This window comes from Citrus clementina, unplaced genomic scaffold (genome assembly GCF_000493195.1).
Source record: "Citrus clementina cultivar Clemenules unplaced genomic scaffold, Citrus_clementina_v1.0 scaffold_2, whole genome shotgun sequence".
Classification (NCBI taxonomy): Eukaryota; Viridiplantae; Streptophyta; class Magnoliopsida; order Sapindales; family Rutaceae; genus Citrus; species Citrus x clementina.
The window spans coordinates 27862768-27884835 of NW_006262688.1; the positions used below are offsets into that span (position 1 = coordinate 27862768).

At 33.2% G+C, this 22068-nt stretch overlaps 4 protein-coding genes across 5 annotated transcripts; 1 reads left to right on the top strand and 3 right to left on the bottom strand.

Moving 5' to 3' along the window:
• Window positions 1-2500: 2500 nt before the first annotated feature.
• Window positions 2501-3635, bottom strand: LOC112101196 (sulfated surface glycoprotein 185-like). The gene has a single exon (XM_024191940.1). It carries the CDS (start codon window positions 3178-3180, stop codon window positions 2755-2757), a length of 426 nt encoding a protein of 141 aa, XP_024047708.1. The 5' UTR covers window positions 3181-3635; the 3' UTR covers window positions 2501-2754.
• Window positions 3636-6925: 3290 nt separating this feature from the next.
• Window positions 6926-8821, bottom strand: LOC18053553 (chaperone protein DnaJ). Of its 2 annotated transcripts, XM_024192046.1 has the most exons (6): window positions 8478-8821; window positions 8258-8345; window positions 8041-8111; window positions 7882-7938; window positions 7803-7804; window positions 6926-7616 (listed from the first exon to the last, which is right to left on the bottom strand). In XM_024192046.1, the coding sequence occupies exons 1-6, from the start codon at window positions 8586-8588 to the stop codon at window positions 7475-7477; spliced, it is 471 nt and encodes a 156-aa protein (XP_024047814.1). In that variant the 5' UTR covers window positions 8589-8821; the 3' UTR covers window positions 6926-7474. The 2 variants fall into 2 exon arrangements, with proteins under 2 accessions (XP_024047814.1, XP_006448277.1); XM_006448214.2 differs by lacking the exon at window positions 7803-7804 and having other exon boundaries at window positions 8478-8820.
• Window positions 8822-10579: 1758 nt separating this feature from the next.
• On the top strand, window positions 10580-12166 carry LOC18053555. The gene has a single exon (XM_006448217.2). It carries the CDS (start codon window positions 10838-10840, stop codon window positions 11960-11962), a length of 1125 nt encoding a protein of 374 aa, XP_006448280.1. The 5' UTR covers window positions 10580-10837; the 3' UTR covers window positions 11963-12166.
• A 72-nt stretch (window positions 12167-12238) lies between these two features.
• Window positions 12239-14247, bottom strand: LOC18053554. Its single transcript, XM_006448215.2, has 2 exons — window positions 14038-14247; window positions 12239-12908 (listed from the first exon to the last, which is right to left on the bottom strand). The coding sequence occupies exons 1-2, from the start codon at window positions 14155-14157 to the stop codon at window positions 12633-12635; spliced, it is 396 nt and encodes a 131-aa protein (XP_006448278.1). The 5' UTR covers window positions 14158-14247; the 3' UTR covers window positions 12239-12632.
• Window positions 14248-22068: the final 7821 nt, after the last annotated feature.

Here is a 22068-nt window from a genome sequence, read left to right on the forward strand (position 1 = left end):
GACTAAGCACTTCAAGCATTCAATTTATTTTACAAAAAGTTATGTTTGTTTGATGGTGGCATTAAGTTTCTAGCATGCTATGATGAATTAATTAATTAATTTGCAACTATATATTCACTTACATCTATTACGATAGATACTCATTTAGTTTTTATATTTTAATTTAAATATTTATTGAATCCCTAAATTTAAAAAAATACTTTAATATATATATATTGTTAAAAACAATATATTTTTAGTCTTACCTTTTCTTTTTTTTTTTTTACAATAATACCTTGTAACAATATTTTTGTGGATGATAATGAAAAGAAAATTTATCAAAATAACCTTAAAAGTAACATAAAAATTTACCTAAAATTTTATATAGTCATTTTACTTTAGGATTAATTTGATAAATTGATTTTTTATAAAATAATTTTTAGTAAGATTGTTGCAATGATAATAAACATTGTTTTAAGTTGACTGATATTAATTTATTTATAAATAATTATTAGCATAATTGTTGCAGAGGTACAAAATATATTAGTTTTTTCATACTGATATTTATTAGTTAATTCGCTAAAAATAACTTTCTAGACGATAAATAAATTAATGTCAAGGATAAATTAACTTATGCCAACAATATTGTTGTAAGGATATTATTGTAAAACTAAAGAAAAAGTAAGAATAAAAATGCAATATATTTAACTATAAGGACGTTTTGAGGTATTTTTTAAAATATCTGAATTAAGTATACTCTTAAGTTAAAATATAAGAACTAAACCAGTATTTACCATATCTCTTAATTAATAATCAAATTTATGTAAATGAGAATTTTTTTTTTTAAAGAAAAGCCTTTAAGAAAAGGATAGGCCAAACATTAATTATTTCATAAACCTTGCTCAAACTACAGTAAATACTTTTTGTTTTAACATCAGTCTAGTAAAATAATTTAACGAATAGGAGTGTGCAAAATAGTAAGATACTTTAACAATTGATTTCGTGCATCATCCACACGCCTTTTAATACAAAATTATTATTATTATTATTATTTTTAGAAGAAAGTAAATCTTTCCATTGAAAACAACACTAAACCAGTACATTCATCACTTTTGCTAGAATAGAATCTAACCAGACAGGAGGCACATTTGCTCCCACAATATATTTTGCTAGGAGAATGAGCACAAACATTACAGGTTCTAGAGATATGATTGATAATTACATTAAAAAACTCTTTTTTTTGGCTTTGAATCTCTTCAATTATCCACCAAAATTATCTTTATTAAAACCAAATTTAAATGAGAAAGTTTGACTGATCCAATGTAAATATGATCGATATTTTTCTTGGCAGGGTAACTTGTCAGGTTGTCTAGAGAAGCGATTAAAAACACGTAATAATTAAAGGACAAGAAAATGAATGAATACAACAAATGAGAAACACGCAGAAGCAGTTTCGCCTAACCTTTGCCCAATCCCCATTAGCCATTACCAAACAAAACATAACTCTTCAAGTGTCCAAATGGCAAATGGGCATGTTTCACACGTGGGACTGCGTACAATCGGGACCCATTATTTGGCGAAACCGAAGTTGATCACATCCACTGACACATGTAATGATCAGATTATCATGGTAACAAGTAACAACTCCGACATCAAAATCGGATTTGTTAGAATCTTCCCCTTGCTTCAAAGGACGACTTTACGTCAACAGTTTTTTCTTTTTTAAAAGAAAATATAAAACATATATACTGAGTAGACTCTGTTATAAAACATATTCTTATAAATATACTGAGTAGACTGTGTGTGTCTATGTATAATCATTTTTTAATAAGGGTATCAATATAAAAAAATAAAACTTTTGGTTATCATTGTAAATATAAATATTAAAAAGAACGCTCTTTAGACTGAAAAAAAAAATTGTTTTTGGTGATGCCTTTATTTGTATTGATAATATTTACTAGTGTAATAATTGTCCACATCGAATGACCATTCAGACTAAAAAAATACCAATTGTACTCTAAATAAAAACAAAGGAATAAAATATGATATTGATTGATTAAAAAATTGGAGCCATTCTCTTCAACATGCGTGGTTAGACTCGTCCAACCAAATTACGTACACCATAATTCGATGATTCAAGTGCTTCATGACGCCCTTAGTTTGAGTAGGAGGGTAGGACCTATCAATTGTTCACCCTTGATTCCATAAGTGCGTGCCACTTGGACAAAAGAGAAAGCGTTACATGACAGATCACCACCAAACAGTTGATCCCATTTGAAAAAAAAAAAAATTCAATTGTGACATTTGGCACTGAAAACCAAGGTCACATATGGTTGATGATCCATCACAAACATTGCCATCAATACAATATTAAATTATTATGCAAGAAAATGGATTATTCATTCAATTTTGTTCACATCTATTACCCAATCTTTTAATTATGGCATTAATTAAAAGAAAATAAACATAAATAGATCAAAATGTGTACAGGGATGAACACAAAATTAATCGACAAAAACTCGATCGATAATTGATGTGAGTTATTGTTATTGAAAATACAGAACAATTGATTCCCAAAAAAAAAAAATAATGGCAATAATAAGACCATGATTCATGAGAAGCAAATTTATTGAACAATTAATTAGTAGGTAACAACTAACAACGTACTTACAATTTGCTTCTGTAAAAAGTTGAGCTTTCCAATTAGTAATACTCATTACATGCAGAAGGAGATCTCTCGGCTGATGGAGTATCGATATCAGATTTGGATTATGACTATTTCCAAAGAGCCAAGAGACCTAAAATTCCTGAAGCAACCAAAAGTGGCAAACTTGAAGGAATTTTTTTGCTAGCACCGTTGAAATCACTGTCGACAGGGTACAAGTTCCCCGGGGGACCGGTGATGTAGATAAACGATGGTGGCGGTGGCGGCGGGCAGTATTGCGATGGCGGCTTTTTCGGAGCCGGTGGTGCTGGTGGCGGCAGAGCAGGTGGAGGCGGCGGGTATGGCGGCGGCGGCGACGGCGATGGCGGTGGAGGACTTTGAGTGCATGATGGGGTGCACTTTATGCCTTGATCGCCTGTGGACTCATCTAGCTTTCTTGATTCCAAGCCGTTGACCGGATGATAAACAATAGCAGCAAGAAGACTGAATATTGTAAGCACTTTTAGAGGGGAGAAAAGGCACTTTTGAATCGACATATTGTGGTGTTTTTGCCGGAGTTTTGATTGTTAAGATGTGAATGTGGTTGCGTCTTGCTATGTGGGCTTTGGTTTGTTTTGTGAGTTGGGAGAGTGAATTTGAAGGAAAAGTAATGCGTGTGTTAAAAGCAATTCAATTTGCTTCGTTATTAAGTGCATGGGGGAGCGGGGGACTGAAAAAGAGCTTTTGGGTAGAAGTGATTTTGGGTAGTAAGAGTTTATAGAAGGCAAAGTAGACTAAAAGAGTCGTGTTTTTAAGGACTTCTTTGCTAGGGTAGCCTTTCCCTGGCCCTGCCTTGCTCGAGAAGGGAATCACGATTCATCTGATTGGCCCAAATTTTTGGACCCCACCATGCACCCTCAACACTCTTTGATTACACAATTAATTGTTTCTTCTAGTCGCCATTATTTTTATTGAAAAATCCGGCCACTTTCAATGCCGTGACGATTTAATTAGATCAAATAATCATGTTGTTTTCTTATCGTGGAGTTTTGATTGATATATATATATATAGCCAAAGTTGATTGTGTTGCATGTGATTGTTTTCGATTTTTGCTTCCATTATAGAGAATATACAATTATTGTTTTCCCTTTTTATATCTTAGAAGGTAAATTATGGTATTTGAATCTTGAAGAAAGCTACGTATGCATATTGGAATCTACCTACCTTGCAATGACAATTGTTGAAGTTATACCTTTCGTATAAATAGAGAATTTCGAACAGTCTAAAAACGAAAAATCAGCTGTTCTCTACATGAAATGTTAGGAACTTTGTATGTAATTATTGAACCAAAAACCGTGGCAAAATAATTGAAAGCACTTAAATAAACATGGGAATTCCGATTGTAGAAAACTTTTGAATGGGATGGTTATTTATAAAATGGGTTATAGGTTATTTCAACTAATTTTTTTTAACACAAATTTAAATGTATATGATAATAAGATATAATTGAATCAGTACTTAATGAAATAACACACATTTCACAATATAGTGCTCAAAATTCAATCTAGGGATGAAAATTTTTTCCGATGGGATGTGATCCCGCAGGATGCCATTCCATTTGGGACAGGATTGTGACATATTTTTGTTCTATAAAAAAATATTTCAACCTAATTCATATAAGATGATATATTAAATTAAAATTGACCAATCAATCAATCCATAAATTGTATTGGGCAACTTGTTCATCCTTCATACGAAATAAACCATCTGAATTCGCTTGGTTTTGTACCCAAAAATGCCATGACCACATGCTGATTGACATTTATCAAAATGTAGAGATTTCACAGCAACAAGGAGGACACATGATGTTAGTTTTTTTTTTTTTTAAAAAAAAATTATAATGTATTAGTGGCATCACTTTGTTAATTAATATAATACTTGATTTCCTATTTCAACAGTTTAGACTCGAAGATATTTTTGGAGAGAAAATATACCTCCGTCAAACAGTTCCAGGGTTGCGAAATCTTGAACTCTCTAGAGATGTAAACTCTAACACTCAATTTACAGTATATTATTCAAACGAATTCAGGGCCTTCAATTACGGTTATAATTGGGTTCCTTTATCCCGGCAGTTTCTAGAGAACGTTTCAAATGTTATGAATATCTTTCAGAAAATTTCTACCAAATTCTAAGCAATTGAATATTGCCAGAGACTATAAAGTGCATCAAAATGCCAAATCCATGAATCTGAAGTTACAATTTGGTCATGACTTTGAAATCGTCACCAATCAATTTGGGACACAAATTCAAGTTCTTTGACTGTGGACTTTGGACTATAGTTGCTTAGATGGTTATCACTTGGACTCACAACTATTTAGAGGGCTTTGATAAGGATGACCTGGAATTCGATTTCACATTGGATAAGTATTGTATTTGATAGAAGTCAATGAATGATTACTTGTGCCGAACGGTCATAAATTTCCTATGCACAGGATAACAACAATTTATTGAAATGATGCACTACCTATATTAGGAGTTTTAACAACTTTCTCCACCACAAAATTGAGCAAGTAGAATTGACACGTGGGACATGAAGTTTAAGGATTTTGACGTTAACCAAGATATAACAAGGAAAAAAATAAAATTATACCAAAAGGGAATAGTAATAGTTGTTGAAGATTAAAAAAAAAAAAGAAAAAAGAAAAAAGAAAAAGTTGGGTCAACTTGGAAAGTTTACTTTTAACTAATTTGCACCATACATCAATTAGTTGGGCACTTATTGCTGAAGAAATAGAAAAGAGGGAATTTTTTTTTTTTTTTTTTTTTTTGGGAACAAAAGAGGGTCAAAAAAGTTAAGATTACGAAATTCAATAACATCTAACAATCGGGGCACCGTCCCATTTTCTTGAAGCATCTTCCGCCCATTTTCTTAATTTTCATCATAATCATCACAACCTTAGATATAAACTAATCCCCTGCTTTACTTTTGGAAACTTCGTACTTTAAAATATTGTTGACGTTTTATGTTCCTGAATCCAATTCACTTGATATTAATGATTAAAGTGATAAATTTTTATATATTGAGCAATATCAGCAGACACATGGTAATGTAATTGTAGTAGTTTACCTAACTGATAAGATCTCAATTATAATAGTACGTGGCAAGTAGTTGTAATAAAGCAATCCCAATGATTGAATCAACACTGTTTCAAGAATGATTATATATTATAAGTGGTTGTTGTTGAGTGTGTATGTTACATTAATTGTAACATAGCATTTGCCATATTATAATATATAAAACGGGTGGCATTTCAACAATGAGCATTTCTTGGGCCTTATTTGGCAACTCGACTTTCGAAAAAACAACAAGAGGATGCTATTATAATTGTGGGAAAAATCGTGTAAAAGGCTTGGCCCGATGGGCTCTAGCACTGCAAACATGAGCCCAGCAGACAGGGCGCCCTTGGGCGAGGTCCGGCCTGCTTGATCCTCTATCCCAACGTTTTGAAAGGCTGAATCAATCTTGTTTAAATTAGGGTCAGCAATTTAAAGGCTTGGACCAGACATTTTCAAGTCCCCATCCAAGTCCATTAGATAAGAAATGTAAGAGATGGATCTAGACCGAACTTAAACTTTTAGTTATTTTTTTAATTTTTTTTTAAAAATTATTATAAACTTAAAATGAATTAATAATAATTAAATTGTTATAATTAATACTGAATTAAAAAAATAAATATTTTAAAATAAAATAATTTATAAAAAATAAAATAAATAAACATTTACATATTTAATTTTTTAGTAATATATTCTCTAATTTAAGCACTCTTAACTAATAAATGTTCAATAAAAAAAAATAGTATTATAACTTTAAATTTTTTAATTTATTATTGATAAATACATTAAAAATTTGGGTTTAATTTTTTTATCTTTCCATTATTTTAAAAAATTTAATTTATTATTCTAATTTATAAATTTATTTTTTAAAAAAATAAAAGACTCAGACCTAACCTAGGCTTTTTTTTTACTAAACTCTAGTGCAGAAAATGAGCAGTGAATCACAAGGCTTCTGTTTCCGTTCTTGGTTTGGGGAGCTTTCGGTCTCATGTGCGAAATCCGAACCAAAACCCATAGGAATAGGCCGGACCCGTACAGACTTAACCGGTGCGGGCTTTTTGTTTAAATTCTTTCACAATGGACGGGGAATCAGCAATAAATGAGTCACGTAAGTATCTTTGCTCTCCTGATGATATGATTATCCAAGGGTTTCAGAGATACTGGGACTCGGAAACAAAAAAGAACAGTGAAGATCTAATATCCGAATTGTATTACAAAATCCCAAATCCACCTCTCCTCTCTGCTTAAATTATATGATTATCGAAGGGTTTCAGAGACACTCGGACTGGGAAACAAAAAAGAACAAATGAAGAACTAAAATCCAAATTATATTACAAAAACCGAAATCGACACTTCTACACGTTCTATTGTCTCACAAATGATAACGTACATTACTCCCACACGATGTTTTTGTTTATTCGATTGAAAAATGAAATCAAGCCAAGGCTTGTCCATGCAGACTCCCCAGAACAGCATGCCAAAGCGCTCAGCACCAGCTCAAAGCGCCAAATCCCCGAAAGAAGGACATCAGAGGCAAAGACGTTTCCCACAAAATGTGATGGTCTCCACACCAAAAACAATCAGAGCAAAAATCAGAGGCGCACTGCTCGTTTTCATGTTCAAATCTTGCATCCACTGCTTGAATCCAAATGGATTCTTTTATCTGCAAAAACCACTTGCTCCATAGAACTGCCACCCTGGAAAAGCACCAAATTGTGCGTTTCTATTATTGTCTATTAAATTCGTATTCCACTGTGTACTCTCCAAGGAGCAGGAATCATCAGCAACTGGGTATCCGCAGAACCACGAGGACTGCTCAAATTCTTGTGCCATTTCCATGAACATTGTTTGCAGCTCCTCCATGCTGTAGCTTTTTTCCTGTGTTCGAAGCAGAAGAAGAATTAGTAGCCAGCCAACAATCCAAATATTCAGGAATCCATCAATTCCCTCAAAAACCAAACTTGGAAAAAAAGGGTTAAAAATCTTAACACGATTGAAACAGGAAGCAGAAAGTGCTCAAACTTCAATACTAGTTAACCGATTTAGATTTTCTTGATCACCTACAGCTGATTAAATGAAGTAAATTTCTTCTAGCTTCTGACTTGGGAGTAAAAACAAATTGTCAAGAAGGTTGCGTGCATACCTCTTTCCTCGCCTCAGCCATTAGAGACAGCATTTCTTGCACAAAATCTGAAAATCCCTGAAATAAACACAATCAATTACAGAATTGTTAGTTAAATGTTAAGTAAATTAAATGTTACATAAGCAGAGTAGATAATAATATGATTTCCAAAGCACCCACCTCTTCCTCTTCTTCTTCAGGGTCATATAACCCAGCATCATATAGTGTCCTCTTCCTCTCATCTGACAAAACTATATTCCCGCAAAAGAAAGGAAGTAAGTTACATTTTACATTTACAATTACATCCTCAGATTAAAGATAAAACAGAACTGCAATGCAAAATTGGACGCAAAGGCCATGACAAGATCAAATCGTGATAACTGCAAACGACACTTACCAGAATAGGCTTCTTGAATTTCCTGGAATTTAACCTTGGCTTTACCCAACAAAGATGGAGTCTTTGTCCACCGATCAGGATGCCATTGCTATACAAACACAGACACAATCCACATACAGTCAGCATTAGTTTCATTTATGCAACTCTTCATTATTCACCATTAATTATTGAACTTCTTTCAAAGACTTTTACAAATTGCCTCTGCTGAATGTTTACTTACCATAGCAAGCTTGCGATAAGCGCGCCTTATTTCTTCAACAGAAGAGTGCACACTCACACCCAGAACGCTGTAATAAGATGGCTGCACTTTCCTTTCACTCTCTGCCTCCATATTTCATAATTTGTGTTCAGCTTCAAACATCAAAAGCGTGGCGGTTATGAATGCTACTCGCGGCTCAAAAGCTTCGTATATATATTTGGTGTTCGTTATGGCGGTTTGGTTTGGAGAAGCAAAATATCTGCTTCTATTGGTGGCTTCGATGACTTATCCCGAATGTTCCAGACCTATTTTCTTGTCTTAGCGTGTTAGCGCGAGAGACATTTCGTGGGTTCTCAAGATAGATATTTTGCTTGGAGGCTTCTCGGGACTTGCGAAGATAAGTGAAATGTGGGGACGGGAGGCTTTTTTGTGGAAATGGACGGTGATGCTGAGGTGGGCTTTATTTTCTGATGGGAACAGAAGGGTGACACGTGTGATATTGTTGCTTTTGCATGGACGAGGTGTCGGATTTATATATGATTAATCTGTTTAATTCCTTTGGTTGATCGAATGAAAGATTCTTAATGCACGTGAAATTAATTTTTTTTTTAAATACTAATATATTACAATAAGAACTCTATCAATATTTACAATTATTTGATACTCTCCTTCATAATTCTAGTATGGCACAACACAAACAACAACTCTAATTTAATATTAGAGAGAAATCTATTCTACTCCCAAAGCGGAGAGCCAAATAAATTTCATTAGAAGGAGAGGGACTTGAACTCATGTGCCCAAGATTATTGGGCACATGATTTGCCAATGAATTACAAGCCATTTATAAATAAGAAAATAATTATACTTATCAAGAAGAATAGTTTGGTAAGCTCAAGTGGCTAGAGCCACTCCCTCACAAATGCGAGGAAAGTAGTTCGAGCCTCTGCAGACGCATTGTAGGGATTTAATTTAAATTTCCTTCCTTAGAGCCCCAGAATTTGAGTGAATGCAATCTTTCTCCCAGGATGGGAGTTGAGCGTCCCTCGAATATTTGAGAGGGTAAAAAAATCTGAGCAGTGCCATATCAGAGTTGATGTAAATTGGTCTCAGTAATTTGTATGGTATAAATATGATGAGTAATAGTTCTTCAAAAAAAAAAAAAGAATAGTTTGGTAATAAATTATTGGGTGAGACTCTTTTTATTTATATAGTGCGATCATTACATAATCGTTCATGCATGTTGTTATTGATTTAAGGCCACCGTGGGAATTTAAGATTGTAGTAATTAATAAAATAAGTTATTTTTAATGTACAAATGAAATAAATTATTAATTAAAAAAATAGTTTTATATTTGATAAATTATATTATTCTAGCTGTTGGGAGTTTAAGAAAATGAAATACATGTATTATAAAGTATTATTTTATTATATAATGATAAAAATAGACCAAGTTTAAATTATCTTTATTTATACATTAAGATTTATAGAAGAATCAGACATAATTGACATTCTATTAAAATATTAAGATTATAATATGAATTTAAAAAATTGTAACACCTTATTTAATAAATTAGCTTAGAAGTTGATGTCAAAATTAAAAAAAAATTATATATAATATAACAGCTTATAATCTTACAAGCTCAATTACAAATGCCTCTTAATATAGGCATCCCCTATTAATTGAAAATTTTGCAGAGTATGATTTTGATCGTGGTGCCAGCTTATCTTATTGAATTGATGAAATTATCTTATCATAAATATGTCACAGGGCGATTTACACATATGAGAATTTTGTATTTACCACGCCAACTATGATACAAACTAAATTTACCATTCTAATAATATGTAGATCAGTTGACGAATGTATAAATATTGTATCAATATCCTTTTTTTAATGGGAATGCTTGAGTAAGTTAAAAGATTTCCCCTGGTTCTATAACTCTTACGGAAACAGGAAAATTATTACTTTGTGCTATAAATATGTGACTATACAACGAAAAATTATAATTTTCAGAAAAATCAAAAGACGTTATTTTTTTTAAAAAAAATTATTAAATAAGAAAAATATTGTGATTCTACGTAAGCAATTAACAATAGCATCATCCCAAAATAATCTAACAATAATAATAACAACACTAGCAACGAAATTTAAGAGTTTTTGGCCAAAGCAGCAAGGTATTAAAAATTTCATTCTCACATTCGAAACCAAACCCAACCCCTTTGACAAGAAATCTCTATTTGTTTTTAATTTTTTTTGTTTTTGTTTTTTTGTTTTTCTTGTCAAAGGAGTTTAGTTTGGGCTTTAATTAATAAAAAAAAATTAACCACTCGGGCTTCTTAAATCGGCTGTGCGTCGTTCAAGCTCGTAGATAACTTCGATCATGGCTTTCATCAATTCAGAATCCACCAAATCCCTTGCGTTGAGTCTGTTTTTGTTCCTGATACTTGTCGGCCCAACGCCGTCATTCGCCCGAACCCCACACGTTATCAATTTCCGCTCACTGAATCGCTACCCAGAGGGTCTGACGTGGGACCCATCAGCCCAGCACTTCGTCGTCGGCTCTCAGCACCATCGCACAATCCACTCCGTCTCCGATGCCGCCGTCGTCGAAACCCTTATCTCCGACCCAACTCTTCCCGAAAACGCCACCATTTTGGGTCTCGCCATCGACTCAATCCACAACCGCCTCCTCGCCCTCGTTCACTCTGCCGCGCCCCTTCCTCCCTTCAATGCCCTCGCCGCATACGACCTCCGATCGCGCCGCCGCGTCTTCCTGTCTCTACTCGACGACGAAACCCCTGGTGTCATAACCATCAAGCGCCACGTGGCGAACGACGTGGCTGTGGATTTCAATGGGAACGCTTACGTCACGAACTCCGCCGGGAACTTCATCTGGAAGGTGGACAAAGACGGCGAGGCCTCGGTCTTCTCGAGATCTCCTGTTTTCAGCGAGAGTCCCTTGGCGGTTGACCCCGACGCGCCGTTTAGCGAGTGTGGATTAAACGGGATAGCTTACGTGAGCAAGGGGTATTTGCTCGTGGTGCAATCCAATACGGGCAAGATGTTTAAGGTCAACGCGGATGACGGGTTGGCTAGGCGGGTTTTGTTGACCGAGGATTTGGTTTGGGCCGACGGTATAGCCGTTAGAAGCGACGGCGTCGTTTTGGTGGTGTCTCATCACACGTTGTGGTTTATTAAGTCTCACGATAGTTGGGCCGAGGGAGTAGTGTATGACAAAACTGCCCTTAATCAGGAAAAGTTTGCTACATCGGTGACGGTGGGAGGGGAGGATAGGGCGTATGTGTTATATGGGCGTGTGATGGAGGGTCTTTTGGGGAATTCGGGAAGAGAGGAGTTTAGTATAGAGGAAGTGAGATCAAAGAAAGAGAATGAGGAGGAGAATGTTTGGGTGTTCGTTTTGCTCGGATTGGGTTTGGCTTATTTCTTGTTTTGGAGGTTCCAAATGAGCAAACTTGTAAGAGATATCAATAAAAAGACTAATTGAGCTTTTGTTTTGCATGTAAAAGACTTTTTGCTTTTGGCATTGAGACTTTTAGGCGGGTTTGTCCTATAATTGTCAGTTATTTGTAATTTTATGATTTTGATTGCTTTGGAGCGAGAGTTTCTGTTGTCTTTCTATTCAATGGTGTCTGTAGTCTCACTTGCTCGTTATCAATATATGGTAACTGTGAAGACACCGATCCATTGAGATTGATTCTGTAACACTTGATGATGAAGAAACCAGGTGAATACTTTACAAATATGGTCAACACTGTGTTTTGACCAGAGATGAAGGCACAAGGAAAACGCTTTTAAGAAAAATGGTGGAATCAATCGTAAGGTTAGTCGATATGGTCTACGTAATGATCAATTCCAGAAAGCCAAACCAAAATTCTAGTGAATAGTGATAGAGTAGGGACAAATATGAAATGTTAACAGTAGTAGCTTAAAAACTGAACTGGAGACAGTGGCCTTGATGTCGGGGTTTTGGCGGTTTGCAAAACTAGAATGCTGATCCAAAAATTCATTGTCACAGCCTCATAGCGAGCATTTGGATAAAGTCTGTAGTCAACAATGAAAAATCATTCAAACTTCAAAACATTAGAAAGGAGAATTTGATGAAATGGCGAACTGTTTTCCCACTAGGGAAGGATTGTTTCCACCACAGGACCAACTTAGCCTTGTTTAGGATTCATGGGAGGTGGTAGTGCTGGGGGCGTTATCCTGTTCTCTGTCTTTGGCTTTGATACCCCAGCTTCCTCCCTAAGCTTCTCAAGTTTCTCCACGATTTTTTTCTTCCTCTCAAGTTTCCCAACGCGGGCCTCGGCAGGTTCTGCTGAGAAAAAAGAGAGCGCACTCACAACTTCAGCCGTCATATATAGCATTGCATCTCTTCGGGGAATAGAAATGCGTTTTTGTGCTTGTAAATTCTGCTCTTGCTTCCTTCTCACCTGCCAGCAGCAAAAGGAAATGGTGTTCTTTAAGACTGCAGTCCGGTAAAAGGAAATGTATAATTATTTTCCTTTTTTCCCTAATCTTTTCAGATTTCACATCAAATTTTAAAATTTCAAAGCTCTATGCCCATATACTAAAACTTAACCAGCAAAAGAAAATATTTGAAAAATTTTGGTAGAGCCTAAGCTGAACTTGCAAAAAAGCACAGAGTTTGATTTATAGAAATCACTAATATTTCCAGAGAAGGCATTGGTCTGCTAGTACCACAAGTCTGTTGCAGAATCAGACATTAATTCCAGTAAAGTCAGAAAATTGGGCTATTCCATACTGTTCTTCTCATAAATAACTGTTAAATTTCAACATTTGACATGTATAAATGAACCCAATGCACAATTGAATTTCCACGGTGCATGATGCAAATCTATATTTGAAAATATTTACATCCTCTACCACAACTAGCTAATGGACTAGTCTTTACATACATTCTAACTTGCCAATTAACAAAGTTTAAGTTAAGATCAACTCTCCGGAAACTCGTATGGAGGGACTCTGTAAAGCAAGACAAACTTGCAAAAAATCAAAATGGGTGTTGTTGTACTATTGTTTCCCAAGCCAAGAACAATAGTCAAAATTGGAACACAATTCAGACTTTGGAGTTTTGGAGATAACTCACATAAACAGCAAAGTGTGTATAGAGTTTTACACTAGGTTCTAGTAGTACTACACAGAAAATGTTTCCAGAAACACCGCAATCAAGGGCATTTCTCGATCCCTTCTGTTTCCCATGTTTCCGATGACAACAAATCCATAACCCCAAGAGGCTCAAAGCCTCAAACACAAAATGCTTTTGTCAGTTAACATAAATAACTTGCTATGAAATCCGATTACAGCCAAACTAAAACAAAAACTAAATTAAATCTGACTGTTCAATTAGTGTTTAATCAAATTAGTAAAGCTGTTGAAGCTTAAGCTTACGAGGATGACAAGATTGAAATCTTTTTAAAATATAACAATTTAATTACTTCAATCACTGGGCATTCAAGATTAGAATAGTGGGTTGAGCTTATATTTCCGAGGCAACACACAGAAACTGATTACAAAGCTAAAAAATTTCCAACTTTGAACCTGAAGAGCAACAGCTCGTGTCCTTGTTGACAACATTTCCGGCCCTTTAGCCAGTAACTCCATTTCACCGGATACCGGGGGAACTGGGACCGCCATCAGCTTCGAATGAGCGTATGCCATCTATCTCCGTGAATAATTCCTAGTTAGATCAACGTCAACGAGCTTAATTTAGCAGTTAGCACACTCCGGAGCCGATTAAGAGCAAGAATGTTCTCCTTCTCATCAATTTTATCTTTTTTTTTTTATCTTTTGGGTTTAAACTCCACATGGACGGGAGAGGATGGGCTCATCTGGGCCGGGCGAAGTACTTTGCAATGAGTTTTGCTGTTCGTACCCCCCTTGATAAAAAATCCTTGATCTAATCTCTTATGTTTTGGTTGAGCTGTTTGTTATTTTATTAACACCCTTCATTATTCTCATAAAACTCCCTATTCCATAAAACTCCATATTCTATTATGATTATAATTAAAGAAAATAAAAATAAAATAACCTATAAATATGTACTCCCAATTCGATAGGTGTATAAATATTGTGTGATTCGCAAAAAATGGATAATTTTGAATTTCTAATTATAGTTTCTTGTTTTGAGTGAATAATAAAGAAATTAATTAATCTATTTAACTCAAATTCCTATAATATGAGCCGGTAGCCCATTGTTGAACCCATTTGAAAGCGTGGGTAGTAGGAGTACCAATAGCGATATGACTTCATTCCTCCTCCAGCCTTAAAAAATGAGTGAAGATAGATTTCTCTCTCACTAATGTGGGTAGAGTAGATTTTTCTTCAAAATTTATAAAAATAGAGATTTGAACTGTGCTAGATTTTATTGATCGATATACACGGCTATTAGGATGGTGGTTATATAAAGAACCCAAAGAACATACAATAAGTTAAAACACTTTACTTATTAAGAGTGTCTTGGAGGTTTTTGATGTATAATATAGCCATGCCTTTATATAGGCAATCAAAAACCAGTTACATGTTTGAATTTTAACAAATAAATTCCACTAACCTTTTGGAAGTTATGTATTCAAATCTAAACATGTTTTTATGTCGTCTCTTGTAATTAGAAAGCAATGATAATGAATAAGCTAAGCGAATCCCCCAATTATGGCAATATAGGTATTCTTTTCTTTTCAGTCTTTCAGTTTCATATGTACGTTAAGCTTTCGTAAAACTTAAATACTTTCCTCATTAAAATTAATTATGACACGCTAGAGTTGGTTTCCACATAGGAGTATTAATAACAATATTTTGAAAATATTTAGATATATTATATAGATGTAGGTTAACTATTACTCTTAGATTAATTAGTGAATGCAAGTATTAGAAGTTTTAGACAATAAAACATACAGAGAATTTTACATGGTTCAAATGACAATTCTATCCATGAGGCCAAGCCCCGATGTTAAGTAATTCACTAAGTATAGGAAGACTACAATATTGAATTCTTACATAACTTCATACTCTCTCTTACTTTTGCCATCACTTTAGTTGAATCAACTTAACAACGAGCACCAATGGGCGTTTGGTCCAGTGGGAGAACCCTTGCACTTACAATAATGAGTGCAAGGGTTCGAGCCTCCATAAAAACATTTATGAGGGTTATTTACAATCCTCCCTCAATTATTAAATAATTGAGTAGAGCCAGTCTATTCCTCACGAAATATGAGTAGAGTGGACAGCTCTCGAATATTTGAGAGAGTTTGAAGAATTTGGGTAGTGCTTCAGAGGAGTACATGCCACGAAGAAGGTCCCAATTGTAGAATCTGTTTGTAAATATTAATTGTAATACCTACAGTCCTGTATAACAGTATTAAAAAAAAAAAAATTAACAACGAGCACCACTCATTTTCTTATTTATAACCTTGATGTGAAATTCCTTCACTATTAAAAATAACCCCTTCTCCCACATAGACCAATCAACAAAAAAAAAGTCTAACAATAGATTGAGAGAAATATAAAACATGAAAACTAAAACTCCATGCGTAATTACGGTAAGTACTGTTCATCACGACATTGTACTAATACTATTTACCTACACTGTTTATGTAATATTCATTTGCACTAAATTCTAATTCTCTACTTGTGGTGAACCATACCCTGTTTATTAGAAATAATTATATTCTTAAAACAAGTCATAGTGGAGTTCATATTCCTAGCCCCAACATACACGCGCATAATTCATAATCCTAGTGACAGAGCAAAACTGAGTTGATTCAACTTACAACATGAGTGTGAGGTAAAATGGACAATTCTCGAAGATAAAGATAATGAAGTCATTATTAATAATTAACAAAATGTCATTTGCTAAGGACATGCGCTCGATGAATAGTTTAAAATGATTTTCTTGATTAAGCCGTTAAAATAGCATTTACTGCATTTGCATGTGATACACAGAACTTGTAAATAAGTAGAACTTATGAAGCTTTCAATTCATAATGCTAAAAAATTATAGTGAAACATTTCGTTCAATTAATATATTGTTTATTTTCTTCGAGTAGATTCTTTTCTTTCAATGTATTCTCATATGTTAATTTCATCAGATGCAATACACATGTCCGTTAATATAGTTTAGTTTTTCGATTATGTTTTCTAGATTAGATGAGCAATTAGTATGCTTGACCCTCTGTACAGAGTAATTCAAAGCTTTGTCAACCAAACAATTACACCCAACCTTAAAGTCTAAAGGGGAATTTACCCCAAGTATAGATGAATGGATGATAGACTTTAGTTCGGTCCTTTTTTTAGCACTGCTTCCTCAAAAAGCACCTACACATTTAACCTAACTCATGAATCAAAATTTATTATTGATACAAATTTTTGTTCAATGAATAGTAACCCATTTTTATTTCAAAATTTCTTCTATATCAAGTTTGTTGGCCAAATTTCTCTTTAAGGTGAGGGTCTCTGATTACATGTCTTTTTTTAATAAATTATTCAACAACAAAAAATGGTCAAAGGGTGCCAGAGTTATTGGCTGTAACCCTTTGACACTTAAATTATCCTTTAGTAAATTATCATTTAGTACTCAATTTATACAAAGAGAGAGAGAGAGAGAGAGAGAGAGAGTTTAGAGGGAAATAAACAACATTTTTGTACTTTTTTTTTTAACCTTTAGAGTATGATGTCTTTGCATTTGTTTAGGTATCTTGAAGCATGAGGTGGAGGAGTTATCGTGACATATGACATTATTGTCATGACAATGGTCCACAAGATCCATGCATAATGACATCTATCAACATGTGTCAAGTCTTATTCATGACAAATCTTCATAGTCACTTGTGCTGATTTTTTTGGCACTTGAGCTTGACTTTGTCTCTTATATTGGTTCCTTATTAAGAGATTTGGATTTGCGACATATCTCCCATAAGAGAATTTTTGTAAAGTCTTTTCTCTTAGGCATCTAGAATATTTTATAAGTAATTGGTTCTAGTTGATTTTTATAGAGAATGGCCCTAGAATATTTTTAACAAGATTTTCCTATAAACAGTTTCTTTAGAATGTTTGCCCATAAACAATTCACATAAAGTGTTTGCCTATTGACACATTCAAATGTGTAGAATATATGTTCACCCGTAAGCTCAACCCGTAGAATTTGTATTTGCCCGTTGGCTCATTCTGTAAAATGTTTGTTTGCCCAATAGACTTATCTTATAGAATGTTTACTTGCCTAAAGGCCCATTTCATATAATAATTATTTGCCCATAATCTCATTCGGTACAATGTTTGTCTGTCTATAAGCACATTCTTTAGAATGTTTATTTGCCCGTAGGCTCATTTTAATGTATGTTTGCGTCGTAGGCTCGTAGAATGTTCATTTGCTTGTAGGTCTATTATGTAGAGTTATCATTTGCCTATAGGCACATTCCATAAAATATTTGTTTGCTTATAGGTTCATTCTGTAGATTTTTTTTGTAATTCCTAGGCTATTTTTATAGAAAATAAATATAGGTTATTTTTTATATTATTATACCTTGGTATTTTGTCAAAGACTCGCTCTTTGGGCATTTCACTTAAAAGTGTTTTCTAAGTATTTAGATCATTCTTTATAAAGAATGAACCTAGGACATTCTTTGTAGGATTAATCTTTGACACTTTGCCGAATACTTGCCCTTTGGGCATTTTACTAAGATTATTTTCTAAGTACCTATGTATTTTTGTTAATAAATAGACTTATATCATTCTTTGAAGAATTACGCTTTTGGCGCTTTGTCAAAAATACACTCTTTTGGCATTTTACTTAAAAATATTTTCTTAGCATCTAAGTCATTTTTTGTAAAGATTAGACCTAATAAAGAATGGATTTAGGTCATTCTTTATAGAATTATGGTTTTGGCATTTTGTTGAGTACCTGCACCTTCGACATTTTACATAGAAGTATTTTTTTAAGTACTTAGGTTATTTTTTTGTTAAAGAATGACTTAAGTTTATAGGTGATTGATGCTAAAAAGTGTACATTTAGTAAGGATAAAATTATCAGTTTTTCACTTACAGTGTTAATTAATACGCTCATTGTTCGTAAATTATCTTAACACTCCCCAAATATATTTATGTTAAATTAATTTGTAACACGTTAATATTAATTTGCAGATAAATTTCAAAAATAAGGAGGGATTAGAGCTGAAAGCAGAAGATAAAGAAGTTTGATTGTATTAATATAAAAGTCAAAAAAATAAAAAAAAAATTGAAAAGTGTGCCTGAGCCACTTATCAGGATGGGCAAGTGGCTGCCACCATCCACTTGCTTATCCCTTTAATTATTAAAAGTAATAATATAATAATAAATTAAATAAGAATAGAAGGAACGAAGGTGGCTGGGAGCCGGGAGAAAACAAAGTGAAGTTGAGGAATTTCTTTCTTTTCTTGTTTTCTAGTGTAATCAATTTCATTATAATATATTTCAAAAGTTTGTCAAATAAAAAGAGTGTTTTATTTTCTTTCAATATGAGTGACTAATTTTACTAAGCTGAGGTGAAGGGTGAAGCTCAAAGTTTTCAAATTATTAAATTAATTACTTTCTCAATTGAGTTTTAAGTTTATTTTATTATTTTCTAGTTATTTTTATGTCATGTTAATTTATAGATTTCCTTGGATTTGTATGGTATTTTGACATAATATCAACACATTAATATAGTTGTGGCACATTAAGTACTTGATGTCATATTTATCCACACACATAGTTAGCTCAGAATTAAATGATATAATAATTAATTGGTAAAAGTGAGGCAAAATATAAAAATGTGAGAGTATTAAAATTATAGTTTGAATACTGAGAGTGGATCTCGTAACCTTAGCATAATTTTAAATTGATTCATAGTAATTTCTTTTCCCGCAATTAATTTTCTTTATTTAAAAAATTGACTACTAGATTTTAATTTCATGTGGTTCGACCCCGGACTCACCATGTTATATTATAACTAGACACTTTTATACTTGGGAATAATAACATTTTTGAGTTGTGTCAATGGGTAGATCTAGTTAAGGCTCAGGAGGAGCTTCAACCCTTCTACACCATTATTTTTTTTCTTTTAAATGTACCCTAAGTCCCTTTTAAAAGAGTTAAACAAAAAGAGTTTGAATATATCTTTTACATGATAAAATACTTGTAGTTTAGTTGTAGAGTATTATTTGGTAGTTTTGGAGACTTGCGTTGAAAACTCAATAGTCATATAATTTTGATTTTTTGGATATTTGGTGGAGATTACTTAAAAACAAAAAAGACTTTCATAAACATGGTCACAATGAGGTCTAACATTTAAAATAAATAATTTATTACCATTATTTTTTAAAATCTAAGAGAAAGTAATAGAATTTGAGTTTTTGAAACTTTAATAATACTCAAGTGGATGGTAAAAAAGAATAATAGGTGCCCAAAATTAAATTAGAATTTTTTGAACTAACCCCCTAATTTAAGTGTCCCCTCTACTTGTAGTTTAGTGGCAGGAGTATTATTTAGTAGTTTTGGAGACTTGTGTTTAAAACTCAGTAGCCATATAATTTTGTTTTTTAAGATATTTGATGGAGATTACTTTTTTTAAAAATACTTTCATAAATGTGGTCACAACGAGGTCTAACATTTAAAACAAATAATTTATTACTATTATTTTTTAACATTTAAGAGAAAGTAATAGAATTTGAGTTTTTGAGACTTTGATTATACTCAAGTGGGTGGTAAAATAATAATAGGTGGCTAAAATTAAATTAGAAAATTTTGAACTAAGCCCCCCAATTTAAGTGCCCCCCCCCCCCCCAAGTTATTTTTAGTAAAAAGTAAACTTAAGTAATTCTTTATAGGATTACGCTTGTGGCGCTTTATCGAAGGTTTGTTCTTTGAGCATTTTACTTAAAAAATATTTTTTACATATCTATATTATTCTTTATAAAAAATGGACTTAGATAATTCTTTGTAAAGAATTTACCTAAATCACTCTTTGTAGAATTACACCTTTGATGCTTTGTCAAGAAATTACTTTTTGAGCATTTTACTTAAAAATATTTTATAGGTACCTAAGTCATTCTTTGTAAAGATTTGACTTAGGTCATTATTTGTAGAATTACGCTTTTGACGCTTTATCAAAAACTTGCTAAATGACTACTTTACTTAAAAATATTTTTTAAATGTTTTGGTCATTTTTTATTAAAAAAAAAGGGACTAGGTCTTTTTTTTTTAATCTCATCTTTACTCATGAAAAACAAACATAAAATAATTTCATGCAGAAAGATTTTATTAGGCTATATTTTTCGTGGGCTCCTATACTTCATAACAGTTCTAAGGTTCTAAAATCTAAGTTTCATAAAAAAAAAAAAAAATAGTCAAAGTGTGAATTTATTATCGAATATTAGGGTTTCTTTATCATGATGAAGACACAAGGTAATTGTAATTGGTCATAAAGAGGCAACGAAAAGTGCATCATCTCGTCACATGCATGATAAATAGTGTGAATTTGTACAACAACTAATAATTTTAGTTTTTTTTAGAAGCCCAGAAGAGGGCGCACGCACCTCGAGTCACCAATATTCCAACTCGTTGTCATGAATAACTAACGTGGAGCTTGTCCAACCTGTGCACTGAACTTGTTTACTTGTGGGGGGAAAAATAAAGAAAAAAGAAAGAAAGAAAGCGACCGTACACTATTCTTTGAACATATCTTTTACCTTTGCATCATTAATTTTGAATCAGAGAAAGAGAGAGTCGTTATACCTGGGTGCATGCATCCTCGTTATAATCGATTCCTGCGTGACTGGTTGTCGCATAATGTGATATATTGTGTTGTGTGTTTGAAACATTGAAAGTGGAGTAGGGTGTTGAGTTCCATGCAAACCCTTGTCAAATGAAGAGTCCCCTGCTTATACCTCACATTCGTTGTCTGTTCGACCTCAGAATTCTACTATATTAGAACTATTTCATTGTTGTTAATTTGATAACTAACCAGTTTATTATTTTTTATTCTCCAAATTAAGATTAACGATAAAAGTTACAAAAATGATATCAAAATTCTACTCCAAAAGAACGTGTTTCGGGAATTGGATCATAGGTAAAGGATGAAAGGATCTGAATGAAGTCTAGAGAGGCCAGATATTAGTAGTAAATACACGTGCCATGCTGAGACGGCTACGATGGAAAAGCGTTTTGTGTAGGAAAAACTTAACGCGTAAACCTAACACGAAACTCAAACCTACCACACACTTCACTGTTTGTGGCATTCTAGCATTAATGGTATATTTTGTCACGGTAGTAATGGTATATTTTGTCACGGTAGTAGGTACCAAGATCCTAAAAACAAAAATCATTGGGTTCTTTGATCATGCCCTTTCCTAGTTCCTCCAGATCCGCATCTTTTAAAATACTGACATTCATACATGAAAATATATAATAATAATAATAATAATAATAACCATAATAATAGAATTATATTTTTATTTAGTGCTACCGAATTCAACTTACAGAAAGATGCTCTAAGAGTATTTCCAACATAGAAATTACCTAAAAGAAAAAGTAATTTAAGTTTTTTTTTAAATTATTATTTTA